The sequence below is a fragment of the Stylophora pistillata genome, chromosome 12 (assembly GCF_964205215.1).
Source record: "Stylophora pistillata chromosome 12, jaStyPist1.2, whole genome shotgun sequence".
Classification (NCBI taxonomy): domain Eukaryota; kingdom Metazoa; phylum Cnidaria; class Anthozoa; order Scleractinia; family Pocilloporidae; genus Stylophora; species Stylophora pistillata.
This window is the reverse complement of record NC_142530.1, coordinates 27,696,039-27,723,119: the sequence shown is the minus strand read 5'-3', so window position 1 is coordinate 27,723,119 and position 27,081 is coordinate 27,696,039. Positions and strand designations below refer to the sequence as shown.

The following is a 27,081-nucleotide window of genomic DNA, read 5'->3' as shown; positions in this document are numbered from 1 at the left end:
TGGTGTTGTAACTGTTTATTTTGATAATTTCTTTAACGTATCAGTTCATAAATGTGACCCATTCCCTGTTCAATGTAGATGTTGTAGTTCAAATTTATTTTCCGTTGTTCTCGGTCATGTTGATGTATGATAATAAGTTTGAAACAAAGGAAAATTAAATTTGAACCAAGGATAAAATTGAACTACAACATGGTTACAAGCCAATGTTAACAACTGAACGTAATCTCCAAAGGTTTTCCCACACAAAACGGGTGGATGAGTTTTCGTATCACCTCCATCCAGTGCTGGGCACCATCTCGAGTCACTCATTACTGAAGAATGACTTTGTATCTGCGTTTCTGATTGGTCGTCATTTTGTAATGGTGTCGCGCATGCCAAAACTACCACGGAACGCTCGCAACTCGAGCGAAGTCTTCTGCGGGAAGTATCACAAATCAAAGCTGATCATTTGACGCGATCCCTCTAATCTCTTAACACATTAAGGGTCCCAAATTGTTCTTCGTTACCGTATTTAAGTACATTTCATGTCAGTTCCAATCACGTGTCTCTAAAAAACCGTCACATGTTTCACCTCCCCTGTGACGTTTCTCTTCCAGTCTTGTAACGTTTCCTCTCTGTTTTAGTCACGTGTACTCGCACATGTGCCCACAGCCCGCAGGACACCATATGTATTTTTCAAACCACTCCTGCATGTGAGTAAGATGGCCGCCATGACCGCACCCTTGACACCACACGTTTAAACCTTTCACCATCAGATGACTGCAATGAGTTAAAATTGAGTCAAGAAATCTTTGTACGTCCATATAAGCCTAGTTCGTAAAAGCAATACTTCACGTGTTCAGACTACAGTAGAGGTTTTTTTACGCTGTTTATTTACAAGGTGGCTCCAACTTTTTGAGTTTGTGAATGGAACTTCAGTGAGTAACCATGCAAATGTTGTTTTAAAGTTTGTTAAACTGTAAAAGTTGGTTCTGACCCCCAAAAATTACTGTCAAAAAAAACCTCACTCACTTGAAATTATTTTAAAGTCGGATTTTAAAGACTCTGAGAAAAAATTCCAGGCTAGGTTTTCCGTGGACTTGTTAAGTCTCACAGACCATAATTTGACATAAGAAACAATTCATACCACACTGAGCATGGAAACACAAGACCCCGACATCTTTCACAATACCAGCCTGACTTAGTCAACGGTTTGGAACAACGCCCACAAGATGTATGCACTGTTGTTGATGCCTGGCAACAAAATAAGAGTAAAACCAATCATTAAATTACACGCTAAAATATCTGATGGGCTTCTGCATCGTTCATTTATTCTTTTACGCGAGAAAAGAACGGCGGGAGTTACGTAACTATTACAAAACAGTGACCCAACCAGTACTCGAACTCAAACCTCTCGATCCGGGGCCCAGTACACCAAGTACCAGACGGCCACTTTTAGCTGAGTGAACGAGGAAAGGGCGAATCATTTCTTGGATTTGTGTCTCAGAGGATAAAGAGAACTTACACTCTTCAGATATAAAAATCCTGCAAACTTTTTGACCGGGGCATCTAACAATACGATCCTTTATTTTTTAAATTCAGTTTTACCTGGTTTAAGGAGCTGACTGCGTGGAGACTGGACAGCTTAATAATCTGATTTGCCACCGTCCACAGCTGCAGACGACCAAGTAAATCTGCTCAAGGAAGATAATCCAATTAGAAAATAAAACTAGATTTAATATCCTAAATTAGTATATACTAAAACAGTGGATAGCGTCGAAGGCGCGCTCTGATTGGCTGATCAAACTCCGAATATCCTTTGCTATTTACCTCCGAGCAACTCGGGAAAAAATGGCGCCCCGGTTTGCATCCGTGACAAGCGAAGAAATCACTTAAATTAACGACGGTGGTGTATATTATCTCACTGTTTTAGTATATACTAAAACAACTATTCACCTCAGTGTCGGTGGTTAGCGGTGGATATTTACCGAGCCGCTTCTCGGCTCGGTAAATATCCACCACTAACCACCTCCACTTCGGTGAATAGTTGTTAAATATATGATCATACACCGTATCGCTATGGTATGTCTGTGGTTCTAGCCCTCAGGGGAGGGGAGGGAGGGGGGAAGACTCTATGGCATCTTCTTTCTCTCGAAACGTGGAAATGTCTAAAATGTTTCTTTAAAGGGCTACTTCTTTTATTTTTACTGATTATCCCGGTTCAGCTTTCTATAAAGATCATAATAGGTTTATCGTTGGTCTCACGATGCAGTCCCTTGGCATGTGAATGGCGATCCACAGCGGAAAAAACCACATCGTGACAGTTATTCACCAGGATGACTAAACGCAACCATTTTTACGAAACTGAGATCTTGCTACTCGCCGATATAGGCCATGAGCCACTGTTCTTGAGTTTGTTCATCAATCTTGCTGCGAATTTTCTCCCCGAGGACAATCAATGCAGATACACACATTTGTACGTCTCCCTAATTCAGGAATGAGAGAGGATAGGTGATTATTCTAACAATACAAGATAAGGGATGAGTCAGACCTACTTCTTACTACCCGAGTTCGAGGTCTGTACTATAAGTTGAGGATTTATGTCCAAAACGAGGTTCCGTAAACAAACGTAAGAATTTCGCGGGTCGCACAGTGAAACACTGCCCTCTAAATGGACCAATCTTAAAGCAAGTTTAACAGTGTTACATTACGGCTTGATGCCAAGCAATAACGCCATTTTCTGAAATTATTGGTTGGAAAAGGTTTTGAGGTAAATAATGAGAACCTGATTTGGTTTCACTAACGATCCAATTGAAATTTATTCACGAAGTGGTTTTCGTGTGACATTGATAGGTCTTGTTTTGAACTTACACAGGACCATTGAACTGCTACAGTAAAATTTCCTTTCAATGGATATGCTACAATGTAAAACTCTGTGATGACCAGGACACTGCGGTGCTCACCTCGTCCGCAAAGTGATGAAGCATTTCCACAACCAGTGGTGTAAAATCCCACTCGGGAAGAGACTGGTAAATGAGAGAAAAAACTAACCTAAGTTACAGAATACAGATCTAGTAAGAGCAAAAAAAACTGTTTAGAAGACTGGACACAAGGTTAGATGTACATGCACAGAAATGCTCGGGATTGTTTAGACCCCATCATTTTGAACGTTTCCGCGTCTTAACATTTTAATCCCTGAGAAGGATTGGCTTCTAATTTCTACAGAAATTCTCCTTGTCAGAACCACAGGAAATGTAAAGGGAACCGTATGGAGAATATAAATACTACTGCTAGGGTCCAGTGGGTAATGAGCAGATGAAATAATCTTCTTACCAACGTTTCGTTTGAGGGGGAAACAGATCCTTGATTTTCAAGATTTGAATCAATAAAGGACTTTGGATTCGTTGCCGAGGTTGCTTCAGACTCTATATTGCTAAAAACAAAAGAAACAATGTAGAAAAATCAAAAGTACATCCGATTAATAAAAATTGTCATGACTCTGTCCAAGAATGACTTCTTTGTAAGACAAAAACGAGAATCTCTCGTCTAAGGCCAGGAGATGGTGGTTTCAACCTAGTTAACCTCAAAGTAGTTCTCCATTTTGTCCACATTCAACCTCAAAACACCCTACTTTCTTGGGCTGCGTGAAGATATAGACACTAGTAACAGGAATAAGGAAATAATTTCCGCAGGTCAGACGAAAAACTTAATTCTAAGAAACGGTATCAAACTTGACATTAGTATTAATGGTGGTGAGAATCACGAGGTTAATCAAACCTGGTAGGCGAGTCGGGTCTATCTATTTCCTGATCCAAGGTTGGAAAAGTGGGTCTAAAAAAAACACCATCAAAAACACCTTAGGAAAAGAGGCAAATAACGCTTTGCAAACCCAGTGCAACAATCAGAACATGACCTTTACGGGCAGGTCAAGATTCTGACTTCAGGCATAAGTTAAAGACGACATAATGAGACCCACACTCCCAGATATATTTGTTAGGACGCCTACTGCCTCCCATGCCCCTCTCGACATTGTTCTGCAAGATGGTATAGAAACGTTGGCACTTAACCATTACGGGTAAACTTTTCATACACAAGTACCCAAAGGTCAATGTAACCAAGTACCCACAGGTCAATGTTACTAAGTACCCACAGGTCAATGTAACCAAGTACCCACAGGTCAATGTAACTAAGTACCCACAGGTCAATGTAACCAAGTACCCACAGGTCAATGTAACTAAGTACCCACAGGTCAATGTAACCAAGTACCCACAGGTCAATGTAACTAAGTACCCACAGGTCAATGTAACCAAGTACCCACAGGTCAATGTAACCAAGTACCCACAGGTCAATGTAACTAAGTACCCACAGGTCAATGTAACCAAGTACCCACAGGTCAATGTAACTAAGTACCCACTGGTCAATGTAACCAAGTACCCACAGTTCAATGTAACTAAGTACCCACAGGTTAATGTAACCAAGTACCCACAGGTTAATGTAACTAAGTACCCACAGGTCAATGTAACCAAGTACCCACAGGTCAATGTAACTAAGTACCCACAGGTCAATGTAACTAAGTACCCACTGGTCAATGTAACCAAGTACCCACAGGTCAATGTAACTAAGTACCCACAGGTCAATGTAACCAAGTACCCACAGGTCAATGTAACTAAGTACCCACAGGTCAATGTAACTAAGTACCCACAGGTCAATGTAACTAAGTACCCACAGGTCAATGTAACCAAGTACCCACAGGTCAGTGTAACCTACCTATTTATTGCACCTGTTAACTTTTCCTTTATCTCATATTTTTCTCTCTCTCTCTCTTTCAATAGTGAGTTGGAAATGAGGGTGTCTTTTCGTCCAAGTCTTTTCGTCCGAGTCTTTTCGTCCAAAAGTACTTTCATTTCACGTTTCATACTTTACAGAATCAATGCGAATTCGTGGCCACATTTTGTGCGAACGATCCTTCAGCGGCGCCATGTCTATTTGTTGATTTCTCAAAAAAAAAAAACATCTCCGGTTCTACTAAAGCTATCGGAACCAAAATGGCGGCGGCTCGCAACAAGTTCTTTCTATAGCCTTATCTAGCCTTCTAAAAGTTATTTATTTGCTTCGAGAATAGACTTAACAAGTAAACGAACAGGCTTAGGTGAAAATACTTTTGGACGAAAAGACTTGGACGAAAAGACTTTTGGACGAAAAGACTTCTGGACGAAAAGACCATAATTCGAAATGAGACAGTGCGATAGTATCAAATGCTTCATTCGTCTTATCATTGCATTTATCTGTCTTATTTTCAAAACAAGCATCACATTCCTAATCATACCAAATTCCTAATCATACCAACTTCGGGCTATTTTACTTTTTTACCTGTCATCCAACGCTGCTCTAGGTTCGAAAGCTTCCTAAAAATAAGAATATTCACATCATATTTTTGGTCTCTTTAAATTCAACTGCGAGGAAAAGTCAATCTCTTAGGAATTGTCCCCCTCTCTATCCACGGTTCATGCGCCTCTTTGTTCCTTGATTTGACAGCAAACAGTCAATTAGAATTTTACTTCACTTTTATTTGACTGCGACCTTAAAACTGGCTGTATATAAGAAAGGGATTCATGTCTTCGTGAATCTATTTAACAAACAGATTCCATGTTGCCACGCGTCTGTTCAGTAACAGATCAAAGATGAACTCAAATTGTGGTAAAAACGAAAAAGTGGCACACGAGGCACAGTCGAGTGTGTCACTGTAATATATTACAGTACAGATCAATGACAACAAAGACCTCTCTGTTCCATAAGACAAAAAAGCATAATTTTGTTAGGGATGACTTCATTTATGTGTCTGTCCTCTAGTAGATCGTACGTAATGTTCTCGATACCAGAACATTTGAATAACGTGAATTAAGCCGTCAAATAAAAAACTTAATTTCGAGCTCAATACATAAGAAAACCAAAATGGCCGCTACAGGAAAAAAAGAGTACCAAAGCCCGCGGCCCTCAGCGGCAAAACCACAAAAGGGCGGGAAGACGAGTAGTTTTTGAACAAATCCTTCTTTAACATCTGAGAACCAATCAAAATGCCTGTATGGTTCATGGCGTCATCTGTCTGTCATCCAATGAATTATAATTAAAGTTTAGAACCTACCAAATATGTGACAGATTTGGTACGTTAAATATCATAACATGAAAAGATATCATGCATAGAAGTGTCACTCACGCTGGGTAGTTTCCAGTCCTCAGGCGCATCTCCGAGGCCGAGAAGGCCATCATAGGGGAACTGAAATTCATCTTGATCAAGATCGTTGAATGTAAATTCTAGGAAGATTTTGTTGCCTTCTGTTAGAATTTGAAGCAGTTTAACTATCGGTAGAAAAATCTAATCATTTACCACTCTTGTTGGACTGAAAATACAGTCGAACCCCTCTAATAAGGACATTAATGGGACAGAGTGAAGGGAAAACGTCGAATTTTAAGAATAACAAAGACTTTTCACACCTTGTCCTTCTAAATTCATCAACTTCGCATTTTCATTTTCGCCGCTCGTAGACGATGCGTCATTATTATCGTCTGAAAAAACAAACAAACAAACAAACAAACCAATCAAAAGAAAAAAGGGAAAAGAGAGAGTCTTATCATAGAGTTGACACTTTATGCAGATGTAACTTGATGGATTACCTACCTTGTGTTTCAGATGCCGGTTGAGTGTTTTGTGTCACTGCTGGCTCAGTTGACGATTTTTGATTGGCTGAGGAAGTCTGAGTATTACTTTGTGTACTGACTTCAACTACAATGGGGGAAAATAAACACAGTTCATTTTTTTCAAGATTTCTTCTAATAATACCAACATCGCTATGGATAAAAATAACTCTAACATTGATTCAGGGGCATTTTCACTGAGTTTTATAAACGAAGGACCAAAGCAATCAAACTGATCTAAAGGAAAATATCACACAGCCTATTACAACAATTTTCAAATGTTTGTCGAAAGTATTCCGATATTTTTTTGTTTTTGCATTATTCGATCAGTGATTGGTCAACAAAACTCGCGCCATCCTCTCAGCCAATCAGAGTGACTTGGTCGCCCGAGTTTTCCCGCGTTTTTTGATAGCTTGCGTGGTTGTGCTCTGAGTGTCTATTGGCTCATGACGATGTAAAATTTTGTCATGATTTGCCCTTGAGATTACTTTGTTTTTGGTTTTTCGACAATCAATCGAAAACTGCTCAGTAAATCAAGTCAACTGAAAGCAAACCATCAGAAGGTGAGCATCACTCTTTGTTTAGTCTAGAAAATTACAATCACTCTTTCAACCAATCAAACCTACAATAAGTAGATACAGACGCCTTTCCCGCGCTCAACTTTCAATTCCTATTGGCTCTCAGCAATATCTCGCTTTGCCCTGATTTGCTGATTGAAGTGATTTAAATTCAGTTTTGGTTTAACGACGCTCAACCGAAAGCGCTGGCTATAGTTATTTCAACAAATCAACAAATCAAACGAAAAAAGTAAAACCAATAGCGGACTTAGTCAGCTGCGCTTTCTCCCGCTTCGAGTAGTCCACTCGTTTTTTTACTTTGATTTCTAATTGGTTCCTTTTGAAACTTTCCCTGCCTGTAATTGGTTGTTGGTTTGGTTTTGGTTCAACAGTACTCATTTGAAAAAGCTCTCCATATATGGCCAACAGGGTGTTTTACCAGGTTCAGCATTTCCAGTGGTGCTGCCATGACTTCCGGCTGCAAGAGGATTCTTGGGGGTGGGTGCTAGTGCTGCAGGTGTAGTTCCAGATCCCCCGGTCATGCCATACAGAGTTTTAAGAACAGACCATGTCTGCGCATGTTCATGGATCATAAGTTTACTTGCAACCTTTAAATCAAGTGGGAATGAATACTCTGTACTAATCAACATAGCCAGCAAACATAGCGTTAGTGCATCTGTTAGCGCACTGACAAACACCACGGTCAACAGTTTTATTTGTATTTGTCCTTTCAAGCTCCAGCATTTGACACAAATTACAAAAAGAACTTGAACTGTCCCATACACTCTCCAAAACAATAAGTTCCATCCCAAGATGAACCCTATCTTTCGCGTAAGATTGAACTCATTATAGAGTAAGATCGACTTCGCATAATCCTTTCAAATTTAACAAAATCTTTCTCGAATTTTGCTGCACGTTGTCTTAAGCATTCCTTGCATCGCTTGCATCAATCTCTGTGGACCTGCCCTTCTCTAACCCAACAACAGTCGACCGAAAATAACTCAGTTAGGGTTAATGTTGACTCGGGGGGGGGGGTGGGGGTGGGGGGGGGTGGGTGCGCAGTTGCTTAGGACACTAACATTGGTCCCACTGGGAGTGTTTTTTTCTTGACACGAAACGCACTGTTACGTTAACTTACAGTGTAGTTGTGTTCACAGAGCTCTGAATAACTCCATCCGCTCAGCTGATAGCTTTGAGCCAGAATGCGAAACCAGTCCTCTTTCTGAAATCATATCAAAGACAATAAATCTCGCGGTACGATTAAAATTTTTGTCTCCACATACTTTTTCCTTACTTTACTCCGTTTTTAAGGAGTAGAGGTTTACATGAAAAAGCACAGAACAAGGGGGTGAAGAGTCGTCACTGTTGATCAAAATTATACTGTTTTCTATCGAGCAAACAGGCCTTTTCTGAGCTAATTATTCTTCTTTAGTTTTATATGATGATAATATTACCCTGAAAAATACGTCAACGAACACAGAAGTGGAAGCAAAAGTAATAATTGTGACTACCCTCTAAACTTTGATGAAGCTAATCAGAGAAAACACACGTACCGTGGATTTGCTATTCTGATGAACCAAAAGTGTGCTCCTGACTTCGGTAACATTGTCAGCCATGTCTTGAAACTTTCGATGAGACGCAATAATGTTGTATGCGGTGTTATTAACCACGCGCCTTTCAGGAACCAAATCAAATAATATCATTAACACTAAACAAGTTTCAAATTTTCCTAACAACATACGTATATTGACGAGCAAAATTCAACTGAATAACTCCAGAGAGATTTAAAAAAAAAAACAACAATTACACTAACCGTGTGGAGTAACAGAAACTATTACTAAAAAAAAAATTTTAATCTTTTTATCATCTTGGTGGGATGGGGAGGGTGGGGCATCGCTTCGATTTGACGGCGACGCAGTCGTTTAATTGTTGGCGCTAGACGTTCGGCCAGATCTCTGTGTTGTGTTGTTGGGCAAGACAATTTACTTTCACAGTGCCTCCCTCCAGCAAGGAGAAGGTGAGGACGAACTGTTGGAAAAAACTGACGAAAGCTGGGGGCAAATTATTTCCACGAGGCATATGTTACAAAAACGGGATATGTTGCGGAAGCTATGAAAAACAGTCTCGTATGTAGACTTCATCGGGTATAATGTATCGATTCGTAGCGGTATTACATGAATCTATGAGACAATACAAGCAACAGTCTAATAATAAGTTATGACTTCGAACTAGCCCTTGGGGCGCACCAAGGCCCTGAGGTTTCACTTCACTTACGGTCTGGTCTGTATCATACTCTGTGTAGGAATTCTCTTTAATGACTGATCACTTGATGCTACACTTATGTCGCCATTGACATTGATTGACAGTCCAACCCGGGGGGCATGTTCAGCTGGGTGTTGAGCGTCACTGAACGCGTGTTGATACAACATGGAGTCTTTCGCGCATGACAGGAATACAAACGGGTCTTTGTTGTGCAGTGTCTGCCGCCACAGTATACCTATGCAAATATTGATTTATAAACAAATCAGAAGAGATTTTGCTTTTGACATTACTAATCCTTAAAGCAAATCTCCTTAAAAAACTCAGAATTTTTCATTTTTCCATGAAAGGCAGCTAAATTCTCATGTATTTCCTGTACAACCAAAAACTTTTGGACCAGCTATGGCATTTTTCATGTACTGTTGAGGAAACTTCTTCTCTAACTTATACATTTTTTCATACCAGTTTGATTTCCATTTTGCTTTATTTCAGATTATGATACTGAATACAAAACAATAGGAAATAAAAATCAAATTGGTTTGAAAAATTGTAAAACCAGAAAAAAGGTCAAACCCCAAAATTTACTTGTGAACCTTTAATAGGCCCAAAGTGAGATATATTCACCCCTGGTGTTCCAAGATTTCTCATAAAGGTGCTGATCACAATTTCAGATGCCAATTGGTATTACCTTTCACAAGCATATGTTACCTGTTACAACATCCTTGTGTTCACCAAAAGATGCATGTGGTATGTAAGGTCGTCTGATGTCCCAAACATGAATATCAAAATCCACAAGCAGAGAGCAGCTGAACAGAAGCAATTAAATGAACAAAATAATAAAACAATTATTAAAAGGATAAAATTCCAAGTCAAAACTGTACTTATAATGGGATAAAATGGTCCCACCTCGGATGTGACCCTACAGGGAACACAATGTACTGCTCACTGAGTAGCTTTCAATTGCATGTTTACACACTAACTCGGGGAGTGAGGTGCGATATTGCAGAATATCATAATATCAATCATTGCTATCACTTTAGTTATATCAAAAATTTTGTCATACATTTTTTTGCAGTTTTTAGTGATAATATTATGATATATCATTTCTGATAAGAGGTTATGATATTTTGATATTCCCACTGCTAAATGGCTTGACTGTGTCAAAAGACTTAAGTTTTTGATATTTAGTTCTTATTAACCGAGCAGGAGGTCTGGATGGGAGAATCTTGACCAAGGTCGCCAGTACAGACCTCACTGCGTTCGGTCTTTACCAGCGACCGAGGTCAAGATTCTCCCATACAGACTGACCTGGCTCAGTAAAAAAGATGTTTATTATATGGCTGTGTCTTATATGCCACTTTTTTATATCCTTTGTACCTTTTTTTTCTAGACCAGTCTAGATGCCGGTCTAGATGGGAAAATCTAGACCACTTTCAGTATTCAAATGAATAAAGGCTGATAGTTTCGAAAGAAACTGTTTGGGGCTGCGTCGGTGGGAGTAACGAAATAATTTGGATTTATCAACAAAGTTGAAATGGTAAATTGGCCACCGTAACGATTACAAAAGATGACGTTTCGAGCGTTAGCCCTTCGTCGGAGCGAATAGAGGAATTGTGGGTTGTGTGTGCTTTTAAAGGCAGAGAATGGAGCTACGTTATTGGTGGGAACATGGCAACGAGAAAAACAAGAATAAATTAGTGGAATGAAAGCGTTCGTTGATCCCTGTGGGATTTAGACTGCCGATTTGAAAGATGAGCTTTTGTTCAAGATTTCTACGCTTTCCGTGCTACCTAAGTGTAAGGAAAGACCGCAGATTGCCATCTGTTGCTTAGAATGATTAGGTAAATTAAAATGTCTAGCGACTGGTTTCGATGTGTCCTTGTCATTCCTTTCCACGTCTCGAAGGTGTTCTCGGAATCGGTCACCTAGTCTTCCGCCTGTTTCGCCGATGTATGTCTTTTTGCAATAAGTGCAAGTTATGCAATAGATTACATTGGCGGAGGTGCACGTGAAGTGATCGGTGATGTTAAATGATTTCAGCCAATCAAATTCGTGAATTTGGTAGTTCCCAGTCCTTGTGAGACACAGCCAGATAATAAATCATGATAATATCATGATAATATCAGGATATCATGATAATGTCAAAATACCGATAGCGATATCATAATATCAAATGTTGGCCGAGATGTGACGAAGTGTCAAAAGGCTTGATATTTTGATATATCACCATAATATCAGAATATCATGATAATATCAAAATATCCATAGTGGTATCATAATATCAAATGTTGGCTTGGATGTGACTAGGTGTCGAGGAGCTTGATACTTTGATATATAATGATAATATCAGAATGTCATGCTAATATCAAAATATCAAAAGATACAACAAACAATCAGAATAACAGAATAACAAATGTCGGCCTGGACGTGACTAAGTGTGGACGGGTTTGATATTTTGATATGTCATGATAATATCAGAATATCGTGATATCAAAATATTGATATCGAATTCATAATATCAAATGTTTGCCTGGGTGTAAGGAAGTGTGGAGGGGCTTGATGTTTTGATATTATGATAATATCTGATTAACCTATAAATGTTATAGCAACAAGAAGACTCCAATTTTAAACTTACTTTACAATATAATTGAAAAATTAGGAATATATTGATCTTATTCTAAAGAAGCATGTCTATTTCATGGATTGTTCATATTTTTGGTCACTCAGTTTTATTTTCTAAGTTTGTTTTTAAATCCTGTTTACTTTTTACAAGAGTTGGAATGAAAGAAAATGCTGAGAAAATGTAACATAACAATTTTATATGAACAGAAACCTATAAATCTTAAAGCAATTGATATTTATATAAGTTACTGCCTAAGAAGACACCAATAATAAAGTTACTTTATAAAATAGTTGAAAATACTTATTGGAAATCTGTCCTACTTATTTTAACGGGAAACGTCTATTCCATGGATTGTTCATATTCTTCGTCACTGAGTTTGATTTTTCTGAGTTTGTTTTCGACCCCTGTTGGCATGTCTTCGATGCGTCCTTTGCGAAGTAAGATGCTTTTGCCGTTTGCAGTGCGGTCAATGTCTCCGAGTCCCAAACTTTCCATGGACTTTAGCAAGCCTTCTGCAGCCAAAGTTGGATAGCGGTTGGTTGTGTTGGGGAGTGGAGGGACACAGGGGATGAGATGGCGACCGGAAACTTCTCTGGCTTTAACTACAGTCCCCTTGTGTAGCAACACCTTCTTCATGTATTTCCCATAAAGGTTTGTGAGCGTTTCTTGTGGGAAGTAGGAGGCTGAGGTTTGGGAAGAATTCTCAGCATTGACAGGCATAGCTGGTGTGCTTAGTGCTGGTTCAGGTGCATCATGTAGTTTGTCTTCCGGTGGCATCATCGCAAACTTTGTGTCCACAACGTAATTCATACTGGTAATTGCTTGTAGAGCTGCACTTTTCCGATGATGGACGAAACTTGATCTCGAGTGTCATTTTACTCAGCAGTATCAAGCTCTCGTTGTGCCATTTCAACAGCGTTGTCTAAGACATGAACAATCATACACACACGTGCCATTTGGCCAATCGCCTTTGCGATGATTCCGCGCCGGTTTTCGTCAAACTCAGTGGGAAGTTTTCTTCGTTTGAGCTCGTCGTGATAGTTTTTAAACAGTTCGTGGGCATCTTTATCCACTTTGTAGTTAACTGGAGCCTTGTGAAAATTAGCAGTGATTTCGTAGACACGTTTCAGTTGGGGATTTGTGGTAGGGTCAAATGGTACCAATTCGTCATAATCAACATCTCGCTCTACAAGGCACACATAATTATAGAGCTGTCGGTCATTAACGCCATCGAAGCCATCTTGTGAGAGTAGTTTAACGACGTAAGCAGGTTGGATGAAGCCGGTGATGTTAAGGCAAGCGGAATCCATTGTCGCTGAACCGTTTTAAAAACCCCGTGTCTATTGCGCTCCTCCGTTAATCTGAAGATGAATGTTTAGCACAGCAGAGTGCTAAGGGATGTAAAAAGAAAGAAAACATTTCGCTATTCTACCAAACAACTGCGGGAATGCTTGTTCTTATAAGGCCTTGCGACATTGTTGTAAGTATGAACGAAATGTTTACAAGTGAAGCAGGTATTTCTGTTTATCCTTAGAACATTTTGTAGCAATTTAGAGCATTTCAAGAGACTCGGGTACCTAGGGTACGATAGGGCTTGTGGCTTGATGCCTTTTTTGAAAAATCAAGCTCAAAATGGTAGTGCAGGAGCAAAGTTGTTAATAGATAATGTCCAATTTCTAGTAGACATTTTTCATGTCTCCACACACACTGAGGATGTTTGTATGCCACCTGAAAATCGGAGTTGTCTTTATCACCCACCTCTGCTGAAGTTTCATGAAACCAGGAGTGTGAATACTGAATCTTGCGAACAGGGTTTTAAGAGATTAAATCAGTACTTTGACCTTACTCGAAAAATGACTCAGTGTAAGAGGAACGTGTTGTTCTGGTTTGTTGACCAATGTTTCAATACTGACTTGGAGGCAGAGTTAAAACGAAAGAAGTTGTTGTAAACAGGGACATTTTCTGTAGTAGCGTTATTGAAATCATTTGAGTACTAATTGTGAAGTGTTATTATGCGCGCGAAGTGAAAATAAAAGGACATTGTCAACAGACATGTTGCTTTTTGCACACTGCGCTATTAAAGAGGGAGGTATATTCACGCGTTATCACTTTTCTTGAGCTGAACGAGGAAGGACATTGCGGCGGTTTGTTCTGTTCTCTGTTTACGCGCGCTATCTTTGATCTGGATTTTACAGTATCGTGCGACACTATTGTTTTTTTCATTCCTGGCAAACTAAAATAGCGATTTCCAAAATCAGGAAAACGAGTTAATGAGTAAACTAATTCTCGTGTTATCACAGAAATATCGTGAATCCCTTGTAAAAAAAGGTTACATTTTGAAACACACTGATTATTAATCAATTCATCTTGCTTAACCAGAGACTACAAAGGTTTCATCGTTGCGAACCAATATTAATGCATGTTACATTCCCCTGGGGCCGCTAGAAAAAAGGAAACATTCGTTGCAAAAGGATCAAAGGTAAAGTCGTGGTATGGATCGGCCACACACATTGGATAATGGATTAGTACTGTTAGTTGACAGTGTGTTAGAAGCCACCTTGAAAAACAGCAACGCTTCGTTTAAAAATATTTCAAGGAAGGAATTTCTGTCAATCCAACGACGTTTCATTTGCATGCTAAGTATGGTGTACAAGAGTGAAGAGTTAGAATTCGCTTGCGGAGAAATTGAAGTGACGTATCACAGTCTTTCCTATGTAAGGGCCAACAACAAGCCAACGCAATACTAAGCTGCAAGTACGACTTTCCGCGTCCCACCGTCAGAATTTTTGGGAGACAAGGAAGAAAGCCAGATTCTACAATGGTTTATCACCCATACAGGCAAATTCCTGAAAGAACAGAATGCACTATCAAATCTGAATGGAATGAACTTATCCGATGCGGAGTTGAAAGAAGTGGATGCGTGTTCAAAGGTTTTCGAGCAACAACAAGACCACGATGAAGAACTTTCTGCCCAAATAAATGATGTTGAACTGCCCTCATTTAATTTCGGATTTACCTTTCTATCTTTCTAGTTTGGCAAACTTATTGTTAGGTTAGGGGTAGAGTTAATTTAAGATTTTGATATATCAAAATATCATGATAATATCAAAATATCACCGTGAGATGGCATACGAAAGATTTATAAAAAATCATTTGATAATATCAAAATAATATCATGATAATATCAACGTCTCGGAATCTCACAGTTAATTTGATATTTTGATATAACAAAATCATTTGATACGTATGATGCACGATCCTCGCAGTGGAGAGCGCTATTTATGCATGAATCAACTTGACGGCCTGTTCCCAGTTGGCTTGTTAGAGCACTGCACTAGTATCGCAGAGGTCAGTGGTTCGAATCCCGTACAGGCCTGATTTTTTTTTTTTCAGGTCTGATTTTCGCTATTGCATAAATAGCGCTCTCCACTGCGAGGATCGTGCACCATACGTATCTAATACCGCAGTTCAAAATATATGAACTTCAAAATCATTTAATAATATCAAAATAATATCACGATAATATCAACGTCTCAAAATCTCAAAATCTCACAGTTAATTTGATATTTTGAAATAGTTATCATGATAACATCAAAATCTCAAAATCTCACAGTTAATTTGATATTTTGAAATAGTTATCATGATAATATCAAATTCTCAAAATCTCACAGTTAATTTGATATTTTGATATTCTGCAATCCCGCACCTTAGTGAACTCGGGGCTTTATGTACTGACTTCTTCAAGCTGCATCATTCTATACTTTGTGCAGCACGATGAGCAGAGTCATATGAAATAAGGCTTATTGGCTTTCATTTGGATAGGCATGCGCTATTTATCCATACGCTTAAAGATTACCGTCAACTCATCCAACAAAATGAATATTGAAAGAACTGCTCAGTTCACTGAAGCTTCCCTAAAACTGGCCTTTAGCTCTTGTTAAGCTTTTATAGTTTGGTACATTCTCTAAAAAATAATTGAATAAAGAGACATGAAGTTACCTTGCAATCTGATATTTTCTCTGTGGTCTCCACTTGATGCGTGCCACAGAAGCTATTGTTTGAATGGTGTTCATCAGGGGCGTCTTACCAGAGACATCCCATACCTATAAAAATAAATAACAAAAACAAATAGACCGAGGATATTTAATGGTAGCTCATACTTGAGCTTAAGTCACAAACAAACATTTAAATAACACAATAACAACGAGGAGGGCTGTTAAGGAAATAATATCTACATTTGTACAGGTGTTCTGGGCACAACTGATAGACAACTGACTAAACATTTGTCAGTGTGAGTATAAAACCACAGCGAATGAAAATCACATCTTTTATAGCCTGAGATTTCATTCCAGTGGATTATATAAAGATCCAATGGGGCTTTATCACCTGCTGCTGTTTAAAAGAAATTACACTTTCTGCCCTCAAAGAGACCAAGCCAGAGAGGATGAATAAAATTGAGCTGAATGATCCAGTGTAGTCATTACCTTAACCATTTTGTCTCTGCCAGCAGAGGCCACCCAGTTCCTCTCTTCAGGATGCCAGTCGATAGCAAATGTTGGTCCATTATGTCCCATGTATTGATTGAAAGGACAGTTTGGCACCCGGCTATCCCACAACTTGAACATATATACAAAACGTTCTCATTAAACAACCTAGCTTCTACTGCAAGCAAACTAGTAATTACTAAATACAAAACTCAATAGTTTCTCGTAAAAGCAGTTTATGGAAATTATTTGTCGGGCAAATATCTGATTTCATTATTCCTTAGGATGTATTATTTCTCAAACAGGACTTACAATGCACGCAGGTTGTAGACAATTTTAAACAACCCTTTGACAAGTTGGATATTTGCAACTTAAAATACCGCGTAGGAGAAAATACTGACTTAGTTCTGCACAAGTTTTAACCTAGCTCTGAGTGCAAAACGAAATGCTCTTCAAGGGTAACCAGACATTTTGCACAAAAGACTTTTCGCACAAGTTTTAGACGGTTCGCACAATTATTAGTAGTCATTTCGCACAATAATTGTAAGTGAGAAAATATCAACATAAAAGGTATTTCTGGATGTACTATAACTTAAATGAATATAAGAAAGGGCTAAATTTCTACGAGTCTTGACCGACTAACGAGTTAAAACACGCGTGACTCGTCGGGTAACATGGCCGTGATATGGCCGTGATATGGCCGAGATATGGATATAATTGTTCATCAGAGTTCATCAATTTCATCCGAAATACAAAGAAAAGCGACATTTAGTGTGTTATTATTATATTATACCATTTACACAAGAATTTTGTAAATGGTCGAGACAGCAGAAAGCAAATCGTTATCTTCAAGAAGAGTACGACATTTTTTAATTTCGAAGACATGTTTCGATGTTACGAACATCATCGTCAGTTACAGAATATTTGAAAAACCGTTAGGACTATATAACAACTAGGCGAAACATGCATAATTAATTATGATTAAGTGACAAAAATTACATATTTGAGTGAGTAACAAAGTGTTGGAAAGAATATAAAACCTAAAGCGTAAGCGTCATGGTGAAGTGATGAACTTGTTGGTTTAAATTAGGCTTTTCCCAGTTTATGTGTATAGCCTCCTTAAGTTTAAGTTGAAATTTAGAAGGGGCGATATTTGAACACAGCCATCGACCAAAATGGCTCCACTCAAACACCTCTTTCCTCTAATATCACTTCACAGGGTAAACAACACTTTTATAAGTTACCTTATTTAGGCCGTTTTTCTACTATAGCTCAAAACAAATACGTCGCCTTGTTAGTCGTTTTCGTAATGATCTTGACATCAAATTAGTGTTTACCACGTTTAAATTAAGAAATCTTTTCTCTCTGGTAGAGAGTCGCTTGCCAGTAATGGTAAGAACTTTTGTCTTGCTCCCATTGAGAGGAAGTTTATCAGTAGCTGTTGCCCATTCGTCGACCTCAGAGATTGCTGTTGTCAGTGAACTTTGAAGAACATCAACGGAGTCAAAGTTAGCAGCGGAGGTTAACGTCGTGTCGTCTGCGTATAGGTCAATTTGAGCCGAGCTCACATGTAGCGGAAGATCGTTAATATAGGCATGAAAAGCAAGGGACCCAAAATTGAGCCCTGAGGTACGACATGACGAACACAAGCAGTAGGAGATTCTGTGTTACCCATAGATACCAACTGGCGCCTTTCATTCAGATATGATCGAAACCAGATTAACGATTTGTTGTCAAGCCCATATGCTTGAAGTTTTTGCAATAGAATCGAGTGATCAACCATGTCGAAAGCCTTGCAAAAATCAATTAAAATCATACCACTCACGCGATCATTGTCAAGGTTGAACAGCAGTTCGTCGATAATTCTAATAAGAGCAGTTTCAGTACTGTGACGCTTGCGAAAGCCAGACTGCTTAGAATAAATTAGATTAATGACACACAAATAACTATAAAGCGAGCCGTGTACATGCCTCTCGATTACCTTGGAAAGTTCTGACAACACTGACATCGGACGATAGTTGTTTACGTTTTCTTGACCCCCACCTTTAAATAACGGAGTGACTTTTGCAGTCTTCCAGCGCTGAGGAAAAAGTGATGTTATGAATAAATAATTAATTAGTTTAGCAATGGATGGAGCAATAATAGGAGCTGCTAATATCAGCATTCGCGCACTTATGTCATCAATACCACTGGCCTTGTTTGAGCTAATGTTCTTGAGACAATCAATGTTCTTGTTCTCTGTAATAGGTGGTATGGAGAAAGTGATGCTAGCGTCCTTTCTTGTGATGACAAAGTTTTGAAGTTTAGATATGTCAAAATCAAATTGAGGAAGTAGTGACCTAAGCTGATCTGCAATAGATGTAAAATGATTTTACATCTATTGCAGATCAGCTTAGGTCACTACTTCCTCAATGAAGCAATTTTTTCATCGTCCTCTAGGAGACACCCACCAACTTAAGGTTGTTTACACGCTTAGACTGTTTGCTCAATCCAGTAATTGACTTAATTGTTTTCCACATTTCTTTGGTATTGTTTTTATTATTCTCAAGTTTTGAGGCATAATACTTTCGTTTAGCACTCTTTAGCATACCGACGCGTCATGAGCGCGTCAATGTTGAAATCGCCCAGTAAGGTCATTTCTTTATTCAGGAGATAAGCCTGTTCAATGTTTGCCTCTAAGCGAGTATCGTCAGCCGAAGAGTACGAAGGCGGACGGTAAATTCCTGAAATAAACAGAGACCTTTTTGACTTGAAAGGGAAAATCTCCAGCCAAATAATCTCTAAGTGAGCATTCTCCAAGTAAGCCCTACGTTTCAAACGCAGATCTTGATTGACAAAGGCCAATACACCGCCACCACCTCTCGATATTCTGTCACAGCGATATATTATAAATCCAGGAACGGCATATAGTGAGTCAGGAATACCAGGTTTGAAGAATGTTTCGTTTAAGAAAAGCATGTCAACTTGAGGTCTACCAGACTCTCCGGCAAGGAAAAGCTTGATCTGATCAAACTTAGTTGAAGTTAAGCAATTAACGTTCCAGTGACCATTCCGCTCGTAATAAAACAACTATACATTTCGTGAGCTTGAGAACGTCTGTGGATATTCATTTTCAACTACATTCAATTACGGTCAAATCAGTTGACTGGCACTTACTTAGCAGGTGTCGTTACCTCCGATCGAAAACTTAAACATCATCGCCTGTAACTCCCGTGAGGCTTAGCGCTCACACTGTGTGTGTGGTAATTTTTAAGTGAGGTGGGGTTCGATTCCCCAGCGAAGTTGGCGACTGGTGTCCCTCGTTTGTTGCGATCCCAACCCTAAGGCCTGACACTCTAGCCATGGGTTGGATTAGACATGTAGGTCGGCAGGCATTGCACCGCCCTCTCGGGAGCCTGGCCGTCCAACTCAAACGTAAAAAAAAACTGTGCATGGCAAGAAAAACAGTCGCCATGTTTGACATGTTTCTCTTAAGGCTGCGGATCCGGTCCGGGTTTTGTCAATCGGACGCAATCCGATCCAGATTTTGTTAATACGGTCCAGGTTTTGTCAATCCGATCCGATCCGATCCGATCCGATCCGATCCGATCCTGGTTTTGTAAACGCCCTTGATGTTTGCATGTTTGTAGTAGATGATGTACTGACAAAACTAAAAAGTTTTTCGTTTAACAAAGAAAAAGCGTACATGGGGTCAGCATCGGTTTGTTTGTCATGCAGTAGATGACTGGAACGCTCTCCCAGACGGCATTAGGAACATTTCCGATTTTTCAGTTTTTAGACGTCTTGTTAAAAATTTGTAGTCTCCTCTATTGATTATGCCCTTTTATCCTTTTCTTGATAACCATATTTATATTTTCTGTTATCCTTACGTCAGATTTATGCAGGGCCTCACTGAAAACCACACTTTGTGACGTGGGCTCCCTGTCAAAAGATCTTACTTATTATTATTATTATAAAGTAATAGAAGTAATCGTTCGAATAGGGAGTTCTTTACACTTTGATAGAGAGAAAGATTTGTTCCTTTCTTATTATTATTATTATTATTTATATTTTATTTAAATTATCTTGTTGTGTCCTTACTTAGGTTTTATTACTGCTATTTTATAATTGACACATGAATAAAGTTCATCATCAAGTTAGAATAGTGATCGTGTTCACAAGCGTTTCGATCCAGTTGAAGTTATTACGTAAATAAATATCTACGTTCTCGTCATCGGATCTTATTGAAAGTGACACGTGAAGGTGAAATATCTTATCAGTATCAATTAGAATACCTTTTAAATCGATGTTTCTCCTCACTTACAATTATTGTGCGAAATGACTACTAAGAATTGTGGGAACGGTCTAAAACTTGTGCGAAGAGACTTGTGTGATAAGTCTTTTGGGCGAAGTGTCCTGTATACTCTTCAAGCTGCGGTCCATGGCTAGGAAAGCGATCTTTTGCAACTAAATTTGCTATGAAAGTCTCTCCATTCAGTGATCAAGCAGCCACACGTACCTGTGACATTTCTTTTAGTTACTGTGTACAGTCTAAATAGTTGTGAAATGATTTATAGGCAATATCCAACAAAATGTCATTGCCCTTTTTCCCTGCTTTCTTTTATTTCTCTCTCTATCTTTTTTTTTTCTTTTTTTTTTTTTTTTTTTTTGACAACTAAACATTTATTTCTGGTGACCATTCAATTATTTCATGAAACTGCAGAATGGGGAATGGCACTTTAGTAAACCCTAAGCCTTGGAACACTGACTAATATTCCAAATAAAAAGAGCGAGTTTGATTTCAGTCAGTAGCATTACAAACAATAGTCTAAATTTACCTGAACATTACCATTCTCACATGCAGCAGCAAATTTTTGACTATCACCTTGAAATGGGCTGAACTAGAGATAAATTGTAAGTTGTAAGACACATGTCAGACTGAGTAGATTCATTTTAGCGCACCCACCAATAGACTTCATCTTTCATTACTCAACTTCAGACCGTGATTTCATTTTAAAAAATTCCATTTATATGGATGTAGGTATTCTGTTTTGAAGTTGACTTCAAAATTTTGAATTAAATTAAAACAGCATTCTAGTTTGCAGAAATTCTTATATTCATTTGATAGACTGAGTTGCTATACCATGCTGTGCAATCTTTAATCTCTGACAAAATTTTATTCTTTGTTTAAAAAAAAGCCAATGAATTTCTCATACAACAATATTCCTACATTTTATAAAACAAAGGTAGTAACAAGACTGTGAGCAAATATCTGATAAAACCATTAAGAACTGGATACAAAATTGAAAATTAACACAAAAAATACAGACCTGAACATCTCGTATACTTTCTGCTTTTCCAAGGAATGTTAATGCAACACTTTGTTTTCTTAAATCCTTTAGTTGAAAAGTAAGCAAAAACAGACAACATTGGAATCATGTACACTTTTAATAACTGGATACTTACACTTTTTCACTTTACTGCATGATCAACTACAGTCAACTCTCATTTAAGTGGATACCCTAGGGAATTGGTAAAAGTGTCCCATGAACTGACACTAAAATGTGTTGGATGTTCACTTACAGGAAAGTGTTATCTCAGACTCTTGCTTGCTTTCCAATGGACAAATGGAGTTTTGACAAAACTTATCCCCACTGTTCTGTTACTTTATCACAAAGGTCATATTTTTGTTGACTTGTAAATTAAGACCAATTCCATTGCCAAGTATGCATGTTGTGTCCGCTTAAGAGAAGACAATAAAAAAATGAAATATCCAGTTTTCCATTTCTAAAGTGTCTGGGTTTGCTTATAAGAGAGTGTCCACTAAAGGGAATGTGTAAATACAGAGTTTTCCTGGGAGGCAAAAAGGGGAATTAAAAAAAATTGTCTGTAAGAAGAACTATCTGCTCACAAGAGTTTCTGTTAGTGGAGATTTGACTGTATGTGACTCAGGAATATCTGAAGTATATTTTGTATTTATAGTGAGCATCAAACAAAGACCATCTAAAGATCCATTATTCAAAAATAAAACTGGAGAAGAAAACTATATATATATTTACGAAGATTCACAACAACATACATATGCTAAATAAATACCATGTAAAAACAACTACACTTTAAAATTTTCTCTTTAACACGAAGTGGCTTACAAAATATCTCATTGTTCCATCTTGTGATCCACTCAACAAAATGTGGTTTTCAAAAGGATGGAACTGAATTTTATTGACAGTCCTCTTATGTTCCGTGAATACCAACTCTGTAGACAGGGGAAAAAATTATCAATTACAAAATAGCTAAATGAATAAAATCAACAGAATCAAATTCAACTTGCTTCTTCATATGCCAGTTCGGCACAAAGATCATCCAAGTTTATGCATTGAAACTTAGTGGAAAAAACTAAACTACCACACTGAGAACATTGTGAAAAAATTGATTCATAAGTTGGTGGCACATTCATACTAATAGCAAGCACATACTATGAAGTTTGGGGGCTGCATTATTTTGGTTATACCTCGATCAACTCTTACACATTTTTCAAGCTCCCAAAACTTTCCATATGAAAAAGCTCATCTAATTTATGTTAAACATTGACTGATCTACATAATTTTACTCAATAGGTGGTAAGAATTTTATCTGTTAAAATGTTGAATATTAGTAATAATAATAATAATAATATTTTAATAATAATAATACTTAACGAGGGAGCCCACCTCGCCACAGCAGTTTTCAGTGGGGCCCTCATAATGCATAATGCATTAATATTGAAAAAACTTAAGATAACTATTCTGATTTAAAACAATACCAGTAATAATTATTTTCAATGTTAAAAATGGAAAGCACCCTGTTTCTGTCTTGTGATTTTGTTCAAATTCCAAAGCACAACAGCACCATTACCAGCTGCAGTTGCCAGAATGTAATCTGTAAACAAAGTTCAATATCCCTGACTTTCAATTTGAAATGATTAATTTCCAAAATGAATTACTAAACAGCAAATCTTCACTATGAACTTCCAACTCCTTAAATATCAACCAGACAGTCTGTAATAAACCACTGCCAGCTGATTTATTTTTTAGATAAGGGCTTCTGCTTCTGGACCTTGTGACATCAAAAGATCAAAAATGCAAGTAATCATATTTCTTCTGGATTGTTTGAACACCACAAGCAATGAACAATGCATACAGCCACCTGTATTTAAAACCTAAACTAATTTAATTAGAAAGCTCTAAATTGACAATTATATATTCCCCTGCAGCACTTCCTTACACATAAGAATGACATTCAGGCTATACTTAACGGTTCTCCATTAAATAGGAGCAGAAAGGAAACCATAAATACACAACTTACAGGCCTGAATAAACCTAAACATGCACTTGTAGTATAACTTACAGGTTTCTTTCTTACTTTAAACTGACCCTAGCTTTTAGCCTAAATTTTCAACAATAGCTACAAAACTATTTGAACATAAAATTACTCTTTGAGAATTGAGTAATGAATAAACTTATCAACTTTAGTGCCATTTACCATCAACTGGATGCCACTGAACATCTGTTATGCTGAAGTTCAAGTTAATCCTTCCAACACGTAAATTAGTTTTTTCAACAAATCCAGTCTCTCCAATGCTGATGACCTTAAAAACTGAATCAAAGCTAAAAATAATACTCTTGCACCTGTGTTAAGTGGCCATCAATGAGGAACTGCAGGGTGACTATTAAAAACAAGTTGATCACTTTTATGTGATCTTTAACCTGTATTAAAATACAGGTTGACTAGCAAATGAATTGTGCAATGTTTCTGCATTATATTTTTCTTAACATTCTATAAAGAAAACAGATAATCTGCATAGCGTTGAGCAACTTCCAGGCTGAGCACTTGTTCAGGTGAGCACTTATTTGATGTGGACACTTAATTATTTGAATAAATATTATACATTCTGCTATATACTAGTTACACAGTGTTTCAATTTTCTTCTTCCCTTCTTTAACATTATATCTGTGTTAGGTACAGAGTAGAAATCAGAAGGTAAATTATCCCTTACCATTTCGACCAGCCACAACTACTTGTGATCCATCTTTTGATGTGCTCAGTGAATTCAGACCCCCTTCCACAACAAAGTACATTGTAGAAGCATTGTTAGTCCCTCCACCAACTCCTGAATACAAAGAAAGACAAAATTGCTTGAAGGTGTGCAAACGATAACATCGAAGTCTTGTCTAACTAATCTATGACAAAGTTAGCAATAATATGCCCTCAATGATTTCAGATTTAGTTGCACAGCGCAACTGCATACAGCTTAAGAGGACATTACAAGTCCACCATTCCACGATTTTTTACTTATGTTATGAAAAATTCTGTTCGTTACAGAGGAGCTGTACTGTGGAATTGTGTCTCAGACTATTTGTATGATTCATGTAGTTTTTAACAATTTATTCAAAGACAAAATCTGAGCCTACATTCAGGGAAATCATATTTGAAATAAGTCAGTAACTGAGATGTTAAATTTTAAAGATGCCATGTATCTACTTGAAAGCTAAAGTAAGTCATTTTATATGTTTCACTCATTTTAATAATAGGTTAATTAGGTAGGTTAATTAGATACACAATCCCACAAGCATACAATGCTTAGACTCTGATCATGTTTTAAATTAAGGATTTTTTTTTTTTACATCTAAATCATTGCCTCATTCCATTTAAAGTACAGTGTAACTTAGAGACTCTCATTTCCTTATCACATGCATATCAAGGGTTTTAATTTAAAGAATAATCTTCCATTTGTCATGAGAAGGGTGTTTTCAATTGATTATATAAATTTAATAATATATTGATCTAATGATACACTTTAGCCTGAGTGGGTGGAGAAATCCCTCAGGAGCCTCAGTTTAGATAATGAAGCTTCTGTGATGTGACAAAGACCACGTATTCTGTATCATGAAAATACATTTAACGTGGGTTAACAAGTAATTCTTGCTAACTGACTGAGCCAGTCAGTGAGGCATTTCCAACAGTGGTTCACCTCCCTAATTTCTTTATCAATCTCATTTCTGCTCTCCTTGATTTCCAACCAAAACAATCTAATGCACTCAAAAGGAAGTTACCAGTTTTAAATTGTTTCTTTCAGCCAGAAGAGTACCAATTTATTACTGCAGGGTAATAATTAACTTAAGAATAGAAGTGTAGTCTAAACAAAGCACCCCTGTGCAAAGTTTTAATCAGGCTAGCGAGATGCAATCATAAAAGAGGTTGCTTGAGGGAGATTGTCGACAAATTAAGTACTAAAGGCACCCCCCAAAATAATAACGTTAACACTTACAATGCCACAAAGTTTCATCATCTCTTTACCGAAAACAACTCACAAATTACCGAATTTTTTGTAAGAAATTGCGTAAATTATTTGCTCGTCTACGAAAGAGAAATTTATGTTTTTTTTCGCAACAAACAGCTGATTCGGTTACAATGAATATATGAAGTTCATATACAAACAGCTGATTTGATAAGGAAATGTCAGCTTCGACCATCTCAGATGACAAAACAACTAAATAACAGCAAATACTTTACCCAATTGAACTTATGTTTCGTTCAAAATCTTCGTAATCGATCTACAAAGAATTTAGTATAGAAATAAGAGGAAAAAACAGCCTACCTTTCTCTTGGGTTTTAGCCATTTCATGCACGGTCGGCTTGTCCACAAGCTCCCAGAAGCTCATGGCGTGACATTTGCAGAAGCAGACAAAACCTTTTAACTAAGACCCAGGCCTCTCACTGATACTAAATCCCATAGATCTCTGCGATCAATCTCTAGTCACGCAAACATTACCTGCTTTCACTCGCCTTCGTCATGATTGAATAAAAGTTCGCGTATTGATTTCCTGGTGCAACTAAACCACAAATTGACTGTCTTAAAAGTTTAAAGACTAATGTTAATTTTCCCCCAAATAGCAGAAGTAAACTTAATCATGAAGAATTCGTAGAGGGCTGTCACGATCTGTCATGGGTGTTGCATGCCAAAAAGGAAAAGGAGAAAGACCACGTATGAAATTCTAGTTTTAAACACCGAGACTTAATCTTACTCCTTTAAAACTAACTATAAATGAATGCAAAATAATACAGTTTTTAAGCTTCAGTTAGTGGCTGTACAACTAAGACTAACGCATTGGGGCCTCTAGGAAACCGCAAAACGAAGAAAAAAAACCTCCAAAACCGAAAAACCGACGAAAAAAAGCAACAAAACCGAAAAACGCATGCAAACCTGACAAAACCGCTACATTTTCACCTTTAAGGGGTCAAAAAGAAAAAACCGAAAACCGCACCAGAATTTTCGTGAAAACCAAAAACCGAATGCAAAAACCACAGGGGCCCACACAAGCGGCGTGTCTGGTCGTTTGTTCGAAATATAAAGAAATGCATGGAAGAATATTGAAGAGTCGTGTTATCGTAAACTTATAGAAAGGAATGTCCATGTTAAGGCTCAAAATAAATGTAAACCTACCTCACTTGCTGTGTATTGTCGTTT

General features: G+C 37.9%; 4 protein-coding genes across 4 annotated transcripts; 1 reads left to right on the top strand and 3 right to left on the bottom strand.

Annotated features, from left to right (window-relative positions):
• Nucleotides 1–26,325, bottom strand: LOC111336812 (GATOR2 complex protein WDR24). The gene is made up of 25 exons (XM_022942973.2): nucleotides 26,212–26,325; nucleotides 24,610–24,723; nucleotides 24,096–24,209; nucleotides 23,415–23,492; nucleotides 22,724–22,830; nucleotides 21,905–21,970; nucleotides 21,413–21,475; nucleotides 16,596–16,727; nucleotides 16,111–16,214; nucleotides 10,197–10,294; nucleotides 9,504–9,726; nucleotides 8,783–8,903; nucleotides 8,368–8,451; nucleotides 7,669–7,837; nucleotides 6,656–6,760; nucleotides 6,472–6,543; nucleotides 6,194–6,291; nucleotides 5,350–5,384; nucleotides 3,757–3,810; nucleotides 3,313–3,412; nucleotides 2,943–3,005; nucleotides 2,363–2,465; nucleotides 1,588–1,673; nucleotides 1,127–1,233; nucleotides 1–759 (listed from the first exon to the last, which is right to left on the bottom strand). The coding sequence occupies exons 1-25, from the start codon at nucleotides 26,273–26,275 to the stop codon at nucleotides 624–626; spliced, it is 2,496 nt and encodes an 831-aa protein (XP_022798708.2). The 5' UTR covers nucleotides 26,276–26,325; the 3' UTR covers nucleotides 1–623.
• LOC148719463 (uncharacterized) lies at nucleotides 12,192–12,921 on the bottom strand. Its single transcript, XM_088740347.1, has one exon. The coding sequence runs from the start codon at nucleotides 12,919–12,921 to the stop codon at nucleotides 12,451–12,453; it is 471 nt and encodes a 156-aa protein (XP_088596473.1). The 3' UTR covers nucleotides 12,192–12,450.
• On the bottom strand, nucleotides 12,192–13,421 carry LOC148719462 (uncharacterized). Its single transcript, XM_088740348.1, has one exon. The coding sequence runs from the start codon at nucleotides 13,419–13,421 to the stop codon at nucleotides 12,987–12,989; it is 435 nt and encodes a 144-aa protein (XP_088596474.1). The 3' UTR covers nucleotides 12,192–12,986.
• LOC148719461 (uncharacterized) lies at nucleotides 13,472–14,067 on the top strand (the record flags this gene model as incomplete). Its single annotated transcript, XM_088741513.1, has 2 exons — nucleotides 13,472–13,625; nucleotides 13,666–14,067. Coding segments are annotated over 2 exons (549 nt in total), but the record flags the coding sequence as incomplete, so codon positions are not given.
• Nucleotides 26,326–27,081: the final 756 nt, after the last annotated feature.

Coding starts and splice junctions, on each gene's coding strand:
- LOC148719463 (XM_088740347.1), bottom strand. CDS start 12,921: ATGAATTACGTTGTGGACACAAAGTTTGCGATGATGCCACCGGAAGAC.
- LOC148719462 (XM_088740348.1), bottom strand. CDS start 13,421: ATGGATTCCGCTTGCCTTAACATCACCGGCTTCATCCAACCTGCTTAC.
- LOC111336812 (XM_022942973.2), bottom strand. CDS start 26,275: ATGAGCTTCTGGGAGCTTGTGGACAAGCCGACCGTGCATGAAATGGCT. Junction 8,904..9,503: donor AGTATGATACAGACCAGACC/GTAAGTGAAGTG, acceptor GGTTCCTGAAAG/GCGCGTGGTTAATAACACCG. Junction 7,838..8,367: donor TCTGTGAACACAACTACACT/GTAAGTTAACGT, acceptor CTTGATTTAAAG/GTTGCAAGTAAACTTATGAT.